Source organism: Acomys minous (genome assembly GCF_964271855.1).
Source record: "Acomys minous genome assembly, chromosome: 19".
Classification (NCBI taxonomy): Eukaryota; Metazoa; Chordata; class Mammalia; order Rodentia; family Muridae; genus Acomys; species Acomys minous.
The window spans coordinates 56949434-56971874 of NC_140499.1; the positions used below are offsets into that span (position 1 = coordinate 56949434).

At 41.2% G+C, this 22441-nt stretch overlaps 1 protein-coding gene across 5 annotated transcripts in view; it reads right to left on the reverse strand.

The window, feature by feature from the left end:
• ARFIP1 (ARF interacting protein 1) overlaps positions 1-22441 on the reverse strand; it is an 83395-nt gene that overhangs the window by 11765 nt on the left and 49189 nt on the right. For 4 of the 5 annotated variants that reach the window (XM_084768927.1, XM_084768928.1, XM_084768925.1 and 1 more), the window contains 4 exons: positions 21866-21978; positions 16959-17180; positions 14091-14248; positions 8412-8586 (listed from right to left, as the gene is read on the reverse strand). In XM_084768927.1, coding sequence (XP_084625053.1) covers positions 8412-8586; positions 14091-14248; positions 16959-17180; positions 21866-21978 — 668 coding nt within the window. The remainder of the gene's footprint in view (positions 1-8411; positions 8587-14090; positions 14249-16958; positions 17181-21865; positions 21979-22441) is intronic. The other variant, XM_084768929.1, reaches the window with a different exon arrangement.

The window sequence follows — 22441 nt, forward strand, 5'->3', positions numbered from 1 at the left end:
CATGAACCAGTTTATTCAGCTAATCTTTTACTGGTGATGCTTCTTATCTTTTCACGTCACAAATAATGCTGCAACAGGCAGGTCCTCGTCCTTCTTCCTTCCACAGGCTTGTTTTGGTGTCATGTGGATTCCACTACATGTTTAAGCCTATACATTACTGTTGCTGTCAGCTTTTGTCATCTCTCTCTCTCTCTCTCTCTCTCTCTCTCTCTCTCTCTCTCTCTCACACACACACACACACACACACACACACACACACACACACACACACATACATACAGGCTCATAAAAATTGTGGAAGAAAAGACAGAGGAACTAAAAGCCCCAGGAAAGGGTGGAGTGAGTGCTGTACAGCTGTATCTTCCAGAATGGAAAATCTCCTCCTGGACAGAGGCTCAGAAGACTCCCAAGAAAGCTACAAGTATCTTAAGACACCAAACCTTACTATGAAAGGTATCTGTATGTCCACATTCACTGCCTTACCATTGATGACAGCTAAGAATTAGAAGCACCTAGTGTCTGTCAATAGACAATAAAGAAAATGTGGTGCCTATATACAGCAGAATTTTATCCAGTTGTAAAACAACAACAAAAACCAAAAATAGAATTACAATATTTTTAGGAAAAAGGATGAAAAAAACAGAATCATTAGGTTAAGTAAAACAAGGCAAATTAAGAAAGACAAATAAAAAATAAAACAAACAAACAAAAAAAGACAAAGACTGCATATTCTGTCTTACTGGTGAATAAACAAAAAACAAAGGAAAAGAAAGGAAACAGGAATGCTCCTAGCCATGGTAGAGGTGCTTTATTACAGACATGTGAGAGAGCACAGCCAGAGGCAGGGAGCGCTGGGAGAGTCCTGAGTGGACATGACCCTGAACCGTGTAAGGAAAGGAGGAGGGGAAGGGAGAGAGGAAGGGGAAGGGGAACTGGGGCAGCAGCCAGGAGGTCCAAAGGTAGAGACAGTGGGAAACAAAGATGGTTGGATAATAGGGGAAGAGCCGCCCAGGCACCTGGGCTGGAGAGTTCATGGTGGGGAGCGGGTTATGGCGGCCAGGAGAATTCTGTAACAGGTAGGGACCGAGGGGATGCACGGAAACCTGGGGGCCAAGTCTGCTTTGATTTGTCAAATAGGCACCTCAGCCATTTGTCCCATGTTTGAAACCTAACATCAGGGAGCCAAGATTTAAATGTGTGTGCATATATGTACATACAGAGATACAGGTGTGTGTATACAAGCGCATGCATGTGCATACAGATTTATACAGACACTGTGTGCACGTGTGCTGTGACTAGGCTGGTTCTAACACTAAACTATGAGCTCTGGGGGGAGGATTTACTTTTCATTTAGTGGGTGTCATCAGTATCTGGACCACTATATACTTGAGCAGCACATACTTGATGTTTGTTCAATGAAAAGCAAAGAGTAACAGCAACACAAAATTACAAAGCACACGATGACATGTGCACAGAAAATAAAGGTGCATGGGTAAGAGAGTGCTCACAGGGTGCAAATCTAAGTAGATTGCATTTGGACAGTGATAGTTCCTCTTGTGCTCAGCATCACACACTAGTTGTCTATCATAGTCAGGAATCTTAATTCGTTTACTTTTATTTAGAGCCAAGTAAGGTTTTTCACCTCTATTACTTGGTCTCACTTGACCTATGTGAGTGAACATACCAAGTACTCAGAGTCCAGGTGTAGAAACAACTGTACAGCCGATCACTGGCATGGATACTTGAAAACACTAAGCTGGAGTTCTTTCTTTTGACAGTAAGACAAACATTCCAAGAACGTACTTTCAGAGTGCGTGCCCAACATGCACAAAGTCCCATGCTCAACCCCTAGTACCACTCCACCCACATGCTAATATCTCAGCACTCAAGAGTGAAGGTCAAAGTCACCCTCAACGACATAATGAGTTTCAGGCCTCATTTGTTGCTAGCACATCCTAGGTAATAGTAAACTCTGGACTGGAAACAGGGGACCCTAGCTTTGGATTCCAGCACTGTAGAAAAAAAATCAAACTAATTATACCAGAGTATGGCATTCCCCTCAAAGGTACATATAGTAAGCAAGTGATGCTTGGTCCTCCAAGTTTTCCAAATCTCAGTTTACACAAGAGCTGCACTTCTTGCTGCTGCCTGAATGTGCCATGTCAGAGCCACACAGCTGCTGCCTCACACTGTGTGTGTGTGTGTATTTCACCATTTTCTAGTCTCCATGTACTCTTTCTTCTGCCCTACTACTTTATTTGGCCCTTTGTATTTTTTCTCTCAAATATGAAATTCATAATCCACAAATGAAGTGAGGTGGTAATGCACTGGACAGCAACAACAAAATCACTCATATGAGTGTTATTATTTTATGCAAACTACTCTGAGTATACACAGCTACTGGGATATCAACCTCAGATTCAGAATAACTGATTTTTAAAAAGAAAAACCTACATTTAAAAGCTAAGTCACTATATGACTTAAAATAGATCCAAAGTCCAGCCTTTCTCTGACTCCTCGCATCTTTTCAAGCATTACAATATAAACTAATGAAACAAACCTGCATTTTGTGCTTATAGCTAATTAACAGTGTCTTAAGGTAAGAGCAATGTTATCTTTCTTAAAAACAAACAAACCTCTACTTTGATTTATAACCTAAATGGTTTTATTGAATGATTTCATATATTTAACCCCACCCCAATATATTCATAGCCTTACATACCTGTCATTTTAAGTATAATTACACTTTTCCTTCTCTTTCCTGGTGCTGTACTAGCATCCAGGCCTAGAGCACATTAGACAAGCTCTTGACCACTAGCTACACTCTTGGCTTCAAATTAGCCTTAAATTAAACATGTATCTCACATTCTTGGTGGTACCAGGACACAAGGGTTGCTTGCGCTAATCTGTGTCTTACACCAACAGTAAGCCTGGAGAGACACACATAGCCAGTGTTGTGAGCCAGGGAGCCAGTCAGGACGCACCTCCACGGCTGACCAGTTCCTGCAGTGTACTGCCAATTTGGGAAGAATGCACACACTGTGTTGGTGAATGTCATGAGGGCTTAAAGGAGGGCACAGGACTTATTTTCACAGTCTGTACAGAGCACCACACATGTTGGTTTTCTTTCTTTTTCCTAAAGTGGCCTATGTTTTGTTTTGGGCCTTGAAAAGGACAAATGGTGGGTAAACAAGCTGCTTTAGGTCACAAAATACCTCAAACACCTTAATTAAAGGTCTAACAGGACAAATGATGAAAGGTGAAACATTACAAGACTCTAGTTAACTCAGTCCTTACTGCTATTTAGTGTCATTTAGCAAACAAAGAAGGGAACATCAGAGACTAAGACGGATCGTATAAGTTAAAGGCAAGTAACTATGTCAGTGGGTGGGAAGGCAGAAAACATACATTAAAGTGGAACACTTTCTTATTCAGGGCACGGAGCAAGTTCAGATATGGCCACTTACTGCTCAGTATTAAGGGGTGCACACACACAGAGGTGTGCAACAGTACACACCTGCAGCAAGGGCTGAGACAAGGAAATGAAGGGAGCACAGGAAGAACTCTGCCCTCACACCAGGATCCAGTTGGTGCAACTGAGTCTAGGTGATCTCTCAACAGCAAATGAGCCGGGCCTGCAGGGCCAGCGTGCCTGTGAGCTTTGAGGTTAGCACAGCAGCACCTCTCTCTTGCCCTTAAATCTGAGCAATGCACCACACAGACTCACCGCATGCTTTCATTTACAAGAAGACAATTCTGTATGATAAGCAAACCAGCACGTATTTTTGCTTAATTTATAAACTCTACTTAGTCTTTCAGCCCAGTTGTAGATTTAACTCTGAGCAATGTGACTTCAGAGACAACATTGTTAGGACGCTAACACACCTCTCTTTCCTGACAAGCCCACACCCAGGCCCAGGCAGTCTTACTTCTTAAGTTCCCCAGGCCTGATAAAACCCAAGGTGTGTGCTTCTTTTTGGCAACTGACACACGCTATCTTGGCTCGCTTCAGCCCTGAAATGCACTTTCTTTGTCTGAGATACGGTCTCCACTGTAGTTCAGACTAGCCTGTAACTGAGTATGTGGTACAGACTGACCTCCACGTAGTAGCCAGCCCTCTTGCCTCTCAAGGCTCCTCAGATGCTGGGACTGTAGGTAGGTCCGGAAATCTTTTCTCCTGCCTGTGCTGGGGGTTAAATCCAGGGCTTCATACACGCTAGGCAAGCACTCTACCGCAAGTTCTGGTCCTGAAATTCTTTTCTGGGGTGTAATAATTAAGGACCAGCTTTATCTGAGTGGTGGTCCCTAGGAGCAAGCTCCTCAGCTCCAGGCTTAGTGGCCCTGCTGCCACTCATAGGCATGGCACAGCAAGGCCACACGAAGAACATACTGTAAACACCCTGGCTTCTAAAGGAGAGCAAAGAACCTAACTTAGGGCCACTCTCACTTTTTTTTTTAAGTTATAAAAAGGGGCAACAAATACACTAACACTACAACTTAATACCATGGCCACAGGGCTGACTCTCAGTTCCATACTCAAGGACTTCCTGCTTTGGTTTTATCAACTCTTCTAGCACCTTGAGCTTTGGCCTCTCATTTTAGAAGAGCAGTTGGCAGGGGATATAACTACATTGCAGAACGCTTGCTTATTGAGAACGACTACTACAGAAAACTACAAATGGTGAGAACCAATATAAAACACTCCCAGCTCCACGAAGAACTACAAAACCAGGCTCTTAAAAAATTAAATTATAAAGCAGCATATTCAGTGATACTGTTTGTTTGTTTGCTTGTTTCCCCCCCATTTTTCCAGACAGGGTTTCTATGTGTAGTCTTGGCTGTCCTAGACTTGCTTTGTAGACTAGGCTGGCCTCGAACTCACAGTGATCCGCCTGTCTCTGTCTCCAGAGTGCTGGGATTAAAGGCATGTGCCATCACCCCTGGCTAGTGATGGTGTTCTTAAAAAGTCAAGATACACTGAAGAAACAAACTAAAAACAAAACAAGAACAAACAAACTAAGAACAAAACAAAAAATCTGCATTGTATTTTGTTAAAATTCAGTCCCTAAATAGATTATTTACACCTGTGCCTAAGAGAGCCATTTTTAATTCAGAAGGAGTTTAACAGAAGAACAAAGCTGAACTGAAAGCTGTCAGGGAGACAAACTGTATGAAAGACAGTTCCTTTTGTTCTTTTCACTATTAAAAATAAAAGGAGTAAGCACTGTTACAACCCCCCCCAAAGTTCTCTCACAGAGCTAAGTTTTCTGGGTGGAGGTTGGAGGCTCAGACGTCTTTCTCTGTGTAGCCCTGGCCATCCTAAAATTTACTTCGTAGACCAGGCTGGCCTTGAACTCACAGAGATCTGCCTGCCTCTGTCTCTTGAGTGCCGGAATACAAGGCATGCGCCACTACCTCCTGGCACAAAGTCTTAAATTATAGATAATGCTTACATTAACAGTCTGACATCACGTAATTTTAAGCCATTAAATAAAAAGGATTTAAAAAAATCGCCTTGCGAGCGGCTGGGTTTTGTAGATATCAGGGCTGCAAGATGGCAGCACTCATGCCACTGAAAGAGAAACTGATGCAAATTCCACCCCCAGTGGAACTGCAGGAACCTTCCAGAGAGGCTATGACCGTGTATTACAACAAGGACACCAAAGTTCAGAAAGGCAGCATCTCCAGGATTACCACGGTGCTGGCAGCCTATGTGGTTTCAGCTACTGCATTTCTTACAAGGAACTCAAACGTGGGCGGTGATGATGTACCACTGAAGAGGGGTCCCCACGGAGGGCACTGTACGCCTGAGCACAAGTGCTGGCCCCAGGCCCACCCATGAAGACTTCAACTTCCTGTTCTGAGAACTAGTACCCAATAAGAGGTGACTGACTGGTTGAAAAAAAAAATGATCACTTTTCACACAGACTTTATTTTAGACCTCACCAACTACAGTCCAGTCTGAAAACTAGCTGATGACAACCATGCTGCTATGGCCTGAATGCTGCCCCCCCCTTAAATTCATTCTGAAATTCTTGCCCCACGGAGATGGCAGGACAGAGGTGCCTCTGGTGGTAGTGAGTCCCCAAGTCTTTATAGATGGATTAAATGGATTCTAAAAGAGGTCTGAGACCCCTTCCTCTGCCTACTGGGTAAAAAGGCACAGCAAGATAGAGCCACCTGTGTGCAGAGGCAGGTGCTCAGCAGACACCAAGTCTGCTGGTGCCTTCATGAAACAAGACAAACATATTTCTGTTTATGATATTTATCTATGTACTTTGTTCTAGCAGCCTCCAAAGACCAAGAGAATAATGTCAGGACACAAAATCTCTGAGAACAGGGATAATTTTCTGTTTTATTTTACAGTAAAAAAGAACAGACACAAAGAGGTCATTTTCCAGTAATGCCTAACCCTTTATCACAGAAGCCAAACTGAGCAAACTAACAGTCAACTCCCTACCATCTCTCTTCAATACGCCAGCCTTACTTCAAACTTGAACACTGGTTTAAACAGAAGATCCACCTGCACCCTTACCCCAGCCGATCCCCAATCCCTGTCCTACTGCCACAGAAATGTCCCTCTGTGACAACTGGGGTCAAGCTGTTCAGCGTTTCATTTGGAGACAAAAAGATGCCTTACAAGACGGTAAGTATTAATACATCTTTGGCACAATGTTGGCTGGAAGCTGCTCCGTCGGCCAGGCTGGCCTTGAACTCGCAGGTGCTCCTGCTTCTGCTTCCCCAGCGCTGGAGTTAAGGCGTGCACCAGCACATCCAGCCTGCTGCACCCTTTACATGCTGCTGACTGGGCATCTAAACTGCAACTCGCTTTCTGTCACTCCCAACATGAAATCAGCTTCAGTGCTTACAAAATAAAGCTGTTAATAAGATCCATCTGACATTTAAAATTTAGAGACGACCTGCTGGCTGTGAAGGTATCAACATACATATATTACTGTAGAGTACATCTCTTTTAAGTACTGTATCATACAGTGATAATGTCAACAAATATGTAAATATTTATATAATATCTATCAAAATATTGGTCAATGTAACTGATTATCACATCCAAAACAAAAATGAACATAATCTATGGATCTTAACTAATGCTTTAAAAGGCTGTGCTATTTAGATCATGTTGGGCAGTCTGTCCGATCATCTAGTTAGGTTTCTTTTTACGCCAGTGTATTATTTTCCATGTTAGTATTTTCATCCAGTCTCTCTTAGAAATACATTCCAATCTCTTTTGGAATAACATTTCAAGACTTGGTAGATCTATATTATCCCTCAGATGCTATGGGAGCTATGAGTTTTAAGGAAACAAGAAGATAAGAACTTAAAGTAGCCTTTGATGTGATAGAACGGAATATAAATACTAGTCTGGATCTTTCTTTTCCCCAAAGGGCCATGGTTAAAAGATCGGCTGCCAGCATGTGGCACTACTGGGAGGAGGTAGCATCTTTAAGTAGGGCCTAACACCAAACATGGGGCACAAACCTGCTCAGCTAAAAACACAAGCCTAGGAAGGACCTAGAGTCACCCTGGCTGCTGTGGATTGAGCAGTTTTATCTGCCACCTGCTCTTGCTGGAATACACTACCTTATTACGGAGACCTCGGCAGCTGTGAGCCAAGCCATCTTCTCACTTTGAAGACAGGTTATCTCAGGGTGTGCTACAGTAGCAGGCTGACTACATAGCAATTTTAAGAGGGTACCTGGAAGCAAGTGTGGCTGAAGGCTGGCCAGGCTCTGGAGAGTGCAAACAGGCCAGGAAGAGGAGCCATTCCATGAGAGATCCGCATCCATAGGGCTGAGCAACACCTGCCTGGACCAACTTTGTTACCGGCTCTCTCACTTACAACCACAATCTTCCACATGAAATTAAGAAGGCATGTCAAACATAGGAACTAACCTTTCACCCAAAGGAAAACTCAAGGGCAGAGGACACGGCTCAGTAGTAGACCACTTACCCATCATGCCTGGGGCTTGGGTCCAATCCCTGGCACCCAAGGAGAACAAGCACAAAACAAAACCAGGACCAGCGTCTGTTTCCTAGCACTGGGATTACAGGCATGGGCCAGCGAGCCTGGCAAAGACTCCATTATTTAACTATTTATTTAAAGTCCTTGCTTCCAACATCAATCTGAAGATCAAAGTTGAACACGAGTATTTTTTACCCTCCACATGTTATATATGAGAGCATGAAACAGTATGGCTGATGAGTCATAACAGAAAAATAAGCATGTTTTATGTACCTATAAAACTCAAACTGACTATAAACAAAATTCCTTCAATTCCTTCATGCAACTGTCATGAAAAAGTTATTAGAAACAAATAATTTCTATGAATTTTTGTTTTAAGTGACTATTTTAAAATCCATGGAAAGCTGTCAGAAAACAAATAAAAATTTACCTTATTTTCTTCAAGAAATTTCAATTTGACAGAAACATCGCTGCGCATTCTGTCATATTTTTCCTTATGTATTTGGAACAGATGCTGTGACTGCTCAATTTTTGGCAGAGTGTTTGCATCACGTGGTCCAAGGTTCAGCTCTTCCAAATCAGTGCGATACGCATCATATTCAATTCTGAAAAGAGAAGAAATGATGCATACCAGGGAACAGTGAGACAGTCAGGGGAGGCTGGCAGACAGCAGCCTCACACTCAGGTAGCACCCAAAACCCACACACATCTGCATTCGATGCATCTGAAATCACTGCTTCCCTGAAAATAAAGACCTATTAATACGCAGGAGTGCGTGAGGCTCGAGTTTTGTTCTCCAGCACTGTAAAATATATACGTGCACATATATGAGTGCAATACGCATGTGCATGCAGCACGAGCGCGCACACACAGATGGGGAAGAACTGCTTCTTAATTTTATCTACTATTTTCCCCCAAAATTTACAATATTAACCAACAAATATTTCAACTTTTAGCAAACACTTATATTTAAAAAAATAATGTCAACCACAACAGATGCCAAACCAAGTTCAAAGTAATTACCAATCCTTAACGTGTACTGGTTAATAATGATAAGACAAAGTTGGTGAGACCAGCCCAACTTAGAATGCCTAGCAAAACCAGTGAGATAAGTCATACTGAGGGTTACCAATGCATGTCATATATGCACTTTAAAATGTTCTAATAAATAATTTAAATAATAAATATTAATGTCACTTTTATTCTACCTAGCACACTGAATATACTATTGCTGCAACATGTAATGAATGCAGACAATTGTTAATGGGCTCCTTTATATCTGGGGGGGGCTGGGGGCTGGGGGCTGAGTCTTGGAAAGCCCCTGTGTATTTTTCAGTACCATTATATGCAATTCACATTGGCCACATTTCAGTATTTAACAGACACATGTGACAGTACAATACCAGATGGATTTCTGTCAAAGTACATTTAAAATGTGACAATGACATCTCCTACAGAGCACCGTGGCCTAGTTCTGTGAGATGCTTAGTTGCCCATCAGCCTCGCTCCATGACATCACAGCAGCTGTATAGCCCCTCGGTCACAGCCCTGTGGAAGTGCAGCACTGCTATGGTAAGCAGTGACCTCCCCAGCTAAAAAAAATCAGAACCACAAAGTTTATGCACTACAGCTAAAGGTCTTCATTCAGGTATCAACAGGGTGTGTCACATCTCCCAATCCAAGAATGACGAATATTTAGAGTTTATACCTCACTTGAAAAAGAATATGTCAGTCTCTCACATTAAGCCCACTTTGTTTGTTTGGGGGTAAGACGGTCTCACTATGTAGCTCTGGCTGTGTTAGAACTCACTTATATGGACCAGGCTGACTTTGAATTCACAGAGATCTGCCAGTTTCTACCTCCCAAGTGCTGAGATTAAAGGTGTGCACTACTATGTCCAGGCCAAGGCCAGTATTTTTTTTAATTTGTATTTTTTATTTCTCTCAAGACATAGTTTCTCTGTACAGCTCTGGCTGTCCTAGAACTCATTATGCAAACCAGGCTGGCCTTGAACTCAGAGATCCACCTGTCTCTGCTTTCCTGGGTGCTGGGATTAAAAGTATGTGCCACCACACCTGGCATCGAAGCCCAGTGTATTTGTAGCTTGTATTAAATTTAACAAACTAGATAGTTATGGGCCAATGAGGATCATTTGTTCGTTCACTAATATATTGATCTATCCAACAGTTACCAAGCCAGCACTGTCTGGGTTTCAGGGGAGCTGATGAGATCAAGAAGCTTCCTCATACCCAATTACAACAAAGTGGCATAATGCAAATTAGCACTGCAGACAGCAGGACTGACTAGACACTTAAGAAAGCATTTCTGAGGTTGGTAGAACATCTCCAAAAGAGAAAAGTACAGGCACTGACATAGATATTTGTGAACTAACTCAGTGTATTACAATCTAGAACTAATGCACAATGATGGAAGAAACTTCAGTAGGAGAGTAGCCAGCCCCATGGTCCCTGATGATGAACAGTTCAGATATAAGCCACAGAACAAAGTCAAAAGCCCGTGAAGAGCTGTGATTTGACCGGATTTCATTTGTTCAGGACAGGAAGCTGACTCTCTAATGGTAAGGAAGGGAGATGGGCTGGAGTAGACTAAGAAAATGGGCCAGCCTTAAGACTTTGGGGAATAGGAAACGAGTCTCAAAACCGGAAAAAAGACAACAGAGATTAAGGCAGACATAAAAAGTCAGTGGGGCAAGACAGACTAGGTAGGTAGCAAGTTAGTAAAACCTATGGATTTAGAAGCTAAACTACCTTTCTCTTGTTCTAGTGTCTTCAGTGAGCAGTACATCTTATTTTTTTCATCTATGAATGGGAGCATAATAATCACCACAGAACTTCATACACATATGTATTACATGACATTGGGCAATAGTTAAATGCTCAGTATTAGAAAAGGAAGAGCTAAAAGCAAGCTACAAACAAAAAAGTAGAAGCAAATTTAAACCAGTAAGACGTGCCCTCACACCCCTCTGCAGCACTTTTAAATAGTACTGACTGGCTGAGACACAGTTACAATACTGGCCTTGTATTCTTTAGCTTTGCCACTCATTTTGTAGATGGCACCAAAGCAAAACATGGCAGCAACGCTTCTCTAAGAGTACTCACTACCACCCAGGAAGGGCACGCAGCCCTCTAGACACACCTCTCAACTCAAGGTTGCCAGCCTGAGCCTGTTACTCTATGGAGAAAAGGTGTCTGCACCTGAAAATCCTTCCTCGTAACTGGCTGCCTTGCTGGTGCTGCTGTGGAGAGCCTCAACCGGGCAGAAAGGGCTGTTACCACAAGGCTAGGAAGGACTTGTACACATGCATATCAGGGGTTAACAGACCACCCAGCATGTCTTAATTACCACTTCTCATGCTGATCAAATGAACGAGCCCTGCCCTAAAAGTCAGTAAATTCTGGTTTTGACAAAGAAGGAAAACTATTGTTTAAAACTTTGAAGTCTGGGCTCTACTGAGAAGGCAGTGTCCAAGCATGACTACTAACCCAGTCCTCAGAGAACTGATTAAACAGAAATCAAGGCCCCGGCTAAACTTAAAGAATAAGCTACGCAAGCTCAATAAAAAAGGATGGTTATGGGACGAGATCACTGCTGGTTGTCAGGCACACAATGAGGCTGTCTGAAGGTTTCCGAATGAGCCAGCATACAGCATGTACTAAGATCTAATACCACACTATCCTTTCAGGCTTTCATTATAACATGTAAAAACATTTTTCCTTATGAGACATGAAAATTTTTTACTTTTAAAAATTATTGTTTTGTTGTGCTAGGCAAGATATGATCTCTGAACTACACTCTCAGCCACAGTGTAGATTAAAAGACAGGAAGCAAGCCATTCAACCTCTGTGGACTTACTCTGCTCCTCTGTAAATCAAATGTGTTTTCTGCATTGAGCTGTACACGGTGGTACCTGTCTTAGCCCCAGCACTCAGGAGGCAGGTAAATAAAACAAGAGAATTCTTATCTTTGAATTGTCTAGTCTCATAAGTACTAGAAAAACTGGGGGGTGGGGTGGGGGAGACTGAAAATCAGCTTAAAATGATTAAAAATAGATTAAAATATGTACCGTGTATGATTGTAACAGACAAATTTAGCAAAGACCCACATAGAAGTTAGACAAATTAAACTTTTATTCATATGCATATGAATCCATGAAAAACACAATGTCTATGAAAGGATTTAACCAGACTGGAAAATCAATTACTGCACAGGTGGTTATGGGGAGTTCCATTAAAAGATGTGGTGGCACATGCCTCTAATCCAAGTTCTAAGAGGCAGAGGCAGGCAGATCTCTGTGAGTTCAAGGCCAGCCTGGTCTACCAAGCAAGCCCAGGACAGCCAAGGCTACACAAAGAAACCCTGTTATGAAAAACAAAAAACAAAACAAAATAAAATGCATCTTCCAATTCTGTTTTTCACCATCTGACTTTATCTTGTTAATAAATAATTTGAATAAAAAAGTCTTTAGCTGAGTAATCTGCAAACCCGGACCTCATCTTCCTACCAGCAAGTCTCAGCTGCTACCACAACCTTTATTTCTAAGCCAGTAACAATGTCACACTAATATTAAACTGGAAATTACAAACACAACACACAACAGAGCACTTCTTGTGACAAAAAATAAAAACTTAAGTTTTCCACATATCTGGGTTCTGACCTCTACAGTGAATAGACAATGTTTATCTAAGAATAAGCACCCAACCACAAAATAGTGAGGTAGACATTTCTGGAGTTCTCACAGCACTGTCCTTAGCTAGGACTGCAGGTCAAAGGTCGCGTTCCACCCATACAAGGTAAAGCTTAGCACCATCTTCAACCATGCTAGGGAAACTAACAGAAAGCCAGCATCAAGTGCTCAGAGGACACTACCAGAAAACTGGGCCGACAGTAAACAGGCACAGGCAAACAAACAAACAAAAAACAAAAAAACCAAACCAAACCAAACCAAACAAACAAACAAAACTGGATGTGGAAGCAAAAGTTGAAAATGCTATTATGGGTGTGGTATTTTTCAAATAATATTTTTAGATATTTAAAAGTATTTATTACTATACATTTTGTTCACCTAACAAAATCATGAGATAGGATATAAAATATCCCTAAAAATAAAGTATAAAAAGATGGGGTATAAAATAGTACGTCTGGGGGCTAGAAAGATGGTTCAGTGGTTAAGAGCACTGTCTGCTCTTCCAAAGGACCCTGCTTCAATTCCTAGCACCCACAGAGCAGCTCAGAGCTGCCTGTAATTCCAGTTCCAAGGGATCTGACACCCCGACACCAATGCACATAAAATAAAATAAATTTTAAAAATAGTACATCGGGAAATTTTGTATTATAAACAAGTACCAAGATAAAGTGAAATATTTACGTATAAAGTCAAATGTGAAAGCATTTGATGGTAGTCTGAACTTGGGTAAATGAAAATCAGGAACTGGTACTGTGGAAGCAGTGTGACTGCTCACAGTAGGGTACAGTGTGACTGCTCACAGTGGGGTGCAGTGTGACTGCTCACAGTAGGGTGCAGCAATAACGTAGTCACAGGCTCACATTAGGTCACATAACAGAGTGTCTACTTGGTAGGACAAAGAAAGCTAGAATTGGGAGCTCTTTCATTCCCCTGTCTCTTAGCAGGCAAGGTTGGGGTATATGAATAAGGCTCAAGTAGACATTCCCAAGACAAAGTACTCAGGGCCTTTTGAAAATTACTTCTGAAGCAGCAGCATCTTATGCCTAGGGTACCAGATCCATATGATAATTAGAAACTTCTGAGGAATTATTCGGTTTTGGTTCTTGCCTATCTCCCGTTTTATTCTTTCTGAGAACTATCTTCCAACCCTCCATTCTTCTTCTGGGAATCAGAGAACACTACTCTGTGGACGTGGGTCTCTCCTTCCACCTCTACACGGGCCTCAGTACTGAGCCAATCACAGCGCTTGTGACCACGAAGCCATTGAGCCATCTTTTTTTTTTTTCCTAGTACATTCTTTTATCTTCCCATATTGGAAAGTATGTTTTTCTTGTTTGTAACCCAAAACCTTAATATAAGTCATCTGTAAAACAGACAATACAAAGAAAGTAAATACCCACCTGGCATTTTCATACTGTTTTACAGTCATTAGTGTATCTTCAATTGTTTTATTCACCAAGGTGTTCACACTAGCAATGAAAAAATTAATGGCCCCAAGAAGAGTCTCTCCATTTTTAGCCAGCAGCTTCTGGGTATCTGCATTATAACCAAATTCTTCCTGAAACAGAGACGACGTCGTAACTGACTTACTAATAAATCAGTGGACATGACTTTGAAAGCATAAACATATTACCAATGGGAAAATATTTGACTTAGAAATCTAGCAACAGAAGTTTTGCTTTTTCTCCTAATCTTTAAATATATAAGAATCTAAATCAGTTAGCTACATAATTACCAGAAGTTTAGTAAACCAAAATTATCATTAGCCCAGACACAGAGCTAAATCTAAATAATTTTAAAGGCTAAATTACTTTGTACTATAAAGAATATTTTTGTTTCTACATTTTGTTTCTGTTACAATTATAAGCACAGCTGTGTGGGAAAATACAGCAGCTTATTAATCAGAAAAGTTAGAACTTTCAGGACCAAATTAGGTAATAATTGGTTACAACTTTCAGACATAAAATATATTACATTCTTTTGTGTTTTGACTGAATTTCCTCAATGTATAAATATTGACAAGACACATTTCTTTGTAAACGTGGTGACCAGGTGCCTTTCAAGATCAGGTCTATCTGGGCACAGATGAGGGATTTGCTCAACACCAGCTTCAGTGTACTCTAATAAACTACACCCCTGGCTCCCGCAACATCTCAGACAGCCCATCCGTATGTGGCAAGCATGTAGCCTTCATGCTCAGCAGTGCAAGCTTCCCAGTCAAAGGGCATCAGGCAGGAGCACATCCGACCAAATAAAGCAACCCTACTTTACTGTAAGATGCGTCACTCAACCTGAATTCTCTAGTCTGGTTTAAAATACTTCAATTTTTGCTATAAAGAAAGTAACAAAGTTAACTAGAAGATGAAATCTTAATGTAGTGCTACAATTATAATTACATTTACAGATGATAAATTATTTAATAATTCAGTAAGTATTAGGAGAGTAAAATTACATTATGCTAAAAACATTTTCCATTTGAGAGAGGTTCATGTACTTTATTCCAGACTTGGTTTTCTAAATTGTGCAGACTGACTGAAAATGTAGGAATGTGTAAAAAAGAATTATTGCACTCCTGTAATCCTAATGCCGTGGCCGAAACAAAGGATGTGTTCCAAGTTCAAGCAATTAAAGCTATAGGGCAAGACATTTCTCAAAAGACTGTTAATCAATGGGGAAGCAATCAATCGTTCTACCATCATTAGCACCTCTATAACTAACGGTAGGACAGCAGGATGTGTCTAGCATTTTCTACAAGCTAAATTACATATGAAGTGTAAGCAAACATATATAAAATTGTATGTGATAGAAGACTTTTTTAACTTCTAGAAAATGTTAAAATATTATAATTGTACTTATTACTTTGATATTCATCAAGAGATAAAAGCCAAAATGTAAGAAAATAGAAAAAAATCTATAAAAACTAGATTTATAGCTGGGTGTGATGGTGCACACCTTTAACTCAGCTGAGAGGCAGGAGGCAGGCAGATGTCTGTGAGTTTGATCTACAGAGCTAGCTATAGGACAGCCAAGGCTACACAGTAAAACCTTGTCTCCAAAACCCAAAATAAACAAAAAGTAGATTTATAGAAACACAGTTAACAAAACTAAGGAGCCCTTCTTACTTATTGTATAACAGAGCATGGAACAACACCCAAAGGCATGCTAACATGGATGTGGACAGGGGACATAGGCGTGGACAAGAATGGGAAGGATGGGAACAGGGATGAGGATGAAGGGGGAGTGTGCACACAATCCTACATCAAGAACACAGGCAACTAAGGAATACCAAGAGGGCAAGAAATAGTCTTCCCCAGGGAAAAGCACCCATTGGTTTCCCAAAACCAGAGAAGTAATATTATATAGACACACTAGGTTATATTTATATATTTGAGAACACACGCACACACTTAATGAAAAACAGAGGACATGAATTTAAAAGAGATCAAGAAAGGGTATATAGGGCAATCTGGAGGGAGGAAAGGGAAAGACAAAATGATACAATTAAATTAAAATCTTAACAAATGGTGGGGGGGGGGGGCGGGAGGAAGAACACAGAGACCAACGCAATAGAACAGGGACCCTGGAAATAAATTAGTGCATCATCCAATCGAAAGCAAATTCTGCTTGTTTAATAGGGCACCTAAAATCTGAATTTTTGTATTTTCTTTTATTACTGTACTTTATCAATAGCTGTACCAAATTTCTAGGACCAAGTGATTTTCTATTTTAAATTATTTACTTACTCAGGTTAGTCATCTGTAAGGTGAAGGATTTTATCTTCTGTGTGGGGCAAAATGAGCAGCCAGACATCAAAAGAGTTACAAGATAGCAAAAGAAGTTCTCAAGAAAGCTTCGGCTGAGCTTGGGCATGCCTTAGAAATGCTAAACATATACTCTATCTGAGCTGCAGTGGTGGCACAAGCCTTTAGCCCAGCCTGGCCTACAAGCGAGCCCAGGACAGCCAGGGCTACACAGAGAAACTGTGTTTCAAAAAAAACCCAAAACCCAAAGCAAAACAAGAAAGATTGTATGACATAGTATCTAATAAAGAATGCCTCAAATGCCATTTACATTGGAGTTTGGAAATATATCCCAGTGGTATAGCATATGTCAGTCATTGGGTTCAATGTCCAATACCCACGCAAACACAACAATGACAATTTTATTAAGAGTTTAGCAAATCATACATGAAAAAAATTACCTCTCAGAATATTTCTAGCAACATCCTCACCCCCACAACCCCTGAGAGTTATTTTAAATAATCTTACGTGGAGATCTAAAGACTTCAAACTCAGGTCAGCAAATGCATCTCCAAGTTGCTTTTGGGTATGTACCATCTGGAAAAGCTGTGTCGACAATGTCTGAGCCAGTTTCAGAATGTGTTCATATTTTTTCTTATTGTCTCTTAATATATCAATCTGAGCTTCAAGTTCAAGGTCCACAGTTCTTGAGCCACGGCCTAGTTTCTCAGATATAATTTGCCGAGTACACTAAAAGTAGAAAGATGTGCCTTGTTTAGGAAGGAAAACAAGAGAACAATAAAACAATACAGCAATGCAAAGTACTACAGTACATTGCACGCACCAGCTCTGTACCTCAAGTGAACTAGTTAGCTCCTCCTGTGATCAGCTGCACCAGTGTTCTTGCTCCAGCTGTATGCCAAAAGCCCTGCCTCCTTGTTTATTTGTGGGTAGTAACCCAGCCTCCCTATTTAATTCTATATAATAAACACTCTGAGCTTCTGGGGTGCTGGAGTGTCTTCATCAGAGAGCCTGGTCCACCATCCCAGCTCTTTCTGCGTGTCCATCCGTATGATCGACTTTTCTTGATTCCCTAAGGCCCTCATCAGGCCAAGTCTCCAGAGCCACAGCAAAGGATGAGGCAACAGGGTTAACTCGCAGTAAAGGTGCTTGCTGCCAAGCCTGATGGTCTTAGGTGGGTCCCTAGGACCTTCATGGTGGAACGAGAGAACCAGCTCCAGCCAGTTATCCTCTGACCTCCACAGGTGTGTACACACAGACACACAGACTCACTCAAAATAAATAAAACCATTCTAGGAGGTGGAAATCAAAATAGAAAAGTTCAACTTGAGCCACTGATTTTAAGAAGAAAAACACCGATCCAAAAAAAAAAAAAATGAGCCTATAATAAGACAAAGGAGATGGCACTTGCTCTCAGAGTCCCCTAGCAGACTTTTACTTTACTGGACTTGTTTTGTGGGCCAGGCTGGGCTAAAGGCCAAAGCATAGCGCCTTCCACAGCACCCCAGAAATCTGTTGCCAGTCAAGAAGCTAGAATTCATTGGCTGAGGTCTGCAGATGACACAGAATGAAAATTCTACTGTTGTACAAGTGACCATTTTTCCACAAAAAACAATGTTCACAAGCAGGCACTTGGGCCAAGCTCTAATAAAGAAATGCTAGGGTAGTGGGAGTAAGATACTAATTATGAGGCAATCTAAGTTTGGGCACACTCAATAAACATAACTAACTATACATTCTTAACAAAAACCTAAATAATAAAAAATGAGAGTACTAAAAGGGTGCCTCCAGTTTGGTTAAGAAAGTATACAGTTGTTGCTCATTTCTTCAGTGGGTAGGGCTTTGGGAAGTTTCTGGCATAATCACTGAAACATTCTGAAATTAAAATGCAAAACTGAAGACTGGAATACATTACAAAGCAGGCTTACAAAGAGAATCCAGTTCCTCTTCCCTTCCTCCAAGTCCCTAAAGCTGATGGAGCGTTCCATATGAAGAACTCACTTAGTCAGGTACGGCAGTGCACACCTTCATCTTAGCACCATGCGGCAGAAGCAGGCAGAGCTCTGGATTTGAAGCCAGCTTAAGTCCCAAGCCACAAGATCTTGCTACCCCAGCACCACGTCCCAAAAAGTCATTTAGATGGTAATAACTTCTAAATGATGCTAACTTACTAACTTAAAGAGCTGGAAGGTTAAAAAAAAAAAATCACTGACCTACATAGATCTCCTGAGTGCAGAGGATGGATGCAATGACAGTACAGGGCCTACCGTCAGGCACATCCTACTGCCTCAGGGATTGACAAGACAGCGCCTGTACACTAATTATATAAATATCACACAGAGCTTTGCTGTGATGACAAAACAAACAAACATTTAAGTACAAGGAAAAGAACAAACTCACAGCAGCAATTCACAGATTAAAGAAAGTTTATTAAGACAAAATACAGAAGGAAGCCTAAATGGGAAATAAACAGGAGAAATCAGTCAGCTAATGAGCAAATGGGCAACACGGAAAACAAAAATAGGCCAGAAAGGTGAAAGGCTGAGGTGATCAATTTTATGGGGAGAATGCTAATGGAAACTACTTCAGAATTTAAAGAATTATTTTAAAATAGTATTTCATATTCAAGAAACATGTTAACTGAATGCTAGAAACTAAGAGCGTTTATTCTTTAGAGAGAGGGGGGAGGGAGGGAGGGGAAGAGATGCAGAGGGAGAGAGAGAAAGAGAGAGGGGGGGCAGAGGCAGAGGCAGAGGCAGAGGCAGAGGCAGAGAAAGAGAAAGAGAAAGAGAAAGAGAAAGAGAAAGAAAAATATTTCAATAAAGGCAATGCAGTAGAACCCTGGCCTCACAGAAAGGGAAAAACAGACTAAAGCAGACACAGCGGAAGGAACTTCCAGCTTAGGTTTTGAATCCATCTTCTCAAATTAATTTTTTTTTACTTACTCTTAGCTGAAGAAATAATAGAGTACTCTGTTTTGTTAAATTTTTTATCAGCCTGTTTTTGTTTCTTTTCTTAGTTTATAATAGAATTTTGGGGGAAACTTTCTGTTTGTTTGTTTGTTTGTTTGTTTGTTTTTAAAGTATGAAGCTCGGTGTGGTCTGAAAATTACACAAGAGAAAGGAAGGGGAATTCCAATCATGTGGCAAACCCCACTCTTGCAGCTAGAGGAGCACAGAAGACAGATAGCTAAGCAGATTCCTGGGGCCTTGGTATGGACAGGATCTGCAGCCAAAAGCAGTAAGGTAATAGAGCAGGTAAGGTGGGAAGGGCCCCATCATTCTAAAGATAATGGGGATCTGCTGAGGAACTGTAAAGTAACAATGACCACACCAGTCCAAGAGAACCATTTGGTAAGTCGTTAACAATAGTAAGAGAGTAATAAAGATATGGACTGGGACTGTGAAAACAAACAGAAAAAGTAAAAGAAAACCAAGGGAGAATCCACAGGACTTAATGACTGATGAGATATGTAGGCTCAACAAGAGGAAGGCAGGGGTTCAGATAATCAACAGTTGTACTACGAGAGAACATGGAGGCAGGAACCAGACATCCCTACCCTGGACAACAGAGAGGCAAGGGCTTACAAGGATGCCCTTCAGGAGAAGAACAAGTAAGGAGGCATCACTTTCTACAGACTGCCACCAGGACTTTGGGAAAGATTCATGTAGCAGATTTAACTTTAAGGAAGCCAGACATGCTGGCATATGCCTGTAATCCCAGCACTTGGGAGGCAGAGGCAGAGGCAGGTGGATCACTCTGAGTTCGAGGTCAGCCGGGTCTACAAAGCGAGTTCAGGATAGCCAAGATGACACAGAACAAGTTTTGTTTCTTAAAAACAAGAAGGGGGGGGGGGGGGAGAGAGAAAGAGAGAAGGAGAGAAAAGAAAATGAAAACAAACAAAAAAGAAAACCGTAAGGGCTGGATAGATGGCTCAGTAACTAAGAACACTTGTTGCTCTGGCAGAGGGCCCAGGTTCAGTTCCCAGCATCCACACGGAGGCTCATATCCATCTAAAGTCCAATTCCAAGAGATCTGATGTCCTCTCATAACAGGCACCTAGCACATAATTGGTGCATATAATCACATGCTGGCAAAACATTCCTATAAAAATTAAAATAGATCTAAATACATTAAAAAAAAACATTAAGAAAACTTGTAAGAGTGCTGGCCTAGCATACACAAGGTCAATCTCTCACATTGCAAGAAAGCCTGTATTTTTATAGAGGGTTTCAGGTTGTATTTTACAACAACTAATTGAATGAATAATTCCACTCTGCTATTTACTCTTGAGAACATGTTAGGACAGGCGTGGTAGTGCACGCCTTTAATCCCAGCACTCACTGAGGCAGAGGAAGGTGGGCTGCTGTGAGTTTGAGGCCAGCCTAGTCTACAAAAGGGAGTCCAGGACAGCCAAGGCTACACAGAGAAATCCTGTCTAAAAATGTAGACAATTCTGACTTGCCAACCACTAGACCTACAGCCCATTTGAAACACGTATGCTTATGCTGCAGACTGCGCTGCTGGTGTCTCTCATCTTCTGTGCCCCATGACATCTAGTGTCTGATCCCTAGGAAGACTCAAAGGTACTAAGTGGATCTGTGGCTGGGTTGCAGCTGGTAATGCAACCCGTGCTGTAGACTTAAAATGGCTTCACTAAGATCCTCAGGGAAATAATCACCAGTGAGTGACTCAAAGCAATGCAAACAGCCATGCTGAACTTACAATCTGGTGTGGCCTAAATGATTACAGGATCACAGAGTTGCAGCCTTGGAGAACTAATGTGCCTCTTAACCTTCAACTGTTATAAAATATCAAGAAAAGGTTAGGTTCCGTGGCATAAGCCTGTAGTGCAGGTAACTCAGAGGGATCTCTTGATCCCAGGAAGGGCAGCCCAGACTGGCCAATAATGTGAGATTCTGCCTCTTAAGAAGCAAATTATCTATCAAAAAATAATTCTACAGTTAGAGTGGTGTGTGTGTGCACACATGTGCACGCGAGTGGGTACATTTGTCTATGTGTGAGACAGTCTCAACATGTAGCCCTGACTAGCTTGGAATAACAATCTTCCTGACTCTGGCTCCTGAGTGCTGGGATTCTAAGTGTGTGCCGCTGCATGCAAGCTATGTTTTTATTTTTGTTTTTGAATTATGTGTTTAATTTAATTATATATATATGTATATATATAATTTAATTTTAATTATCAGCCAGAGTTGAGTGTTTTAGGTCTTTCAAAAATTCTTTTGCACTAAATTTTAAATTATATGTAAAGATAAATAATCAACAAATTTTTGCACATCATGTTTAGATGGTATTATTTTTCATATCTGTACAAGCATAATATGATAATGTGCATAACATATAAATGAGAAGTCTTAGAGACAGTTAGGGTGGAAAGTTGAAAAATTACAAACCTTGTATGTGTTGAGACTCCATTTTCTAACAAGTTCTAACTTTTCCATTGCAGGATTTTTAATTTCATCTGCTAGAATAACTGGTCCACTTTTTGTGTGTGTCCTTTGGCCACCTGCATGATCATAACAAAAGACAAAAGCACAATCCAGATAAACACAGGGCATGAGAGAAGAATGAAGCCTATAGCTATTCAAACTGAACTGCTTAAAAAATGCAAAGGTTCCTATTGTGTGAAAGACTAGAGCCTCCTAGAGCCATTCAGAATAATTTCCTAATCACTTACAAACATTTCTGTCCACTAAACAAACATGTGGTTTGTCTCACTTTAAGAAACAAATTCTGTTGCAAATTCACCTTTAAAAACAAAAACAATGAATGTCAGCCAGGCGTGGTGGCACACGCCTTTTACCCCAGCCCCCGGGAGGCAGAGGTAGGTGGATCACTGTTAGTTTGAGGCCAGCCTGGTCTACAATGTGAGTCCAGGACAGCCAAGGCTACACAGAGAGACCCTGTCTCAGAAAACAAAAACAAACAAACAAACAAACAACAACAAAACCAGTAACAGCGAATGTCTG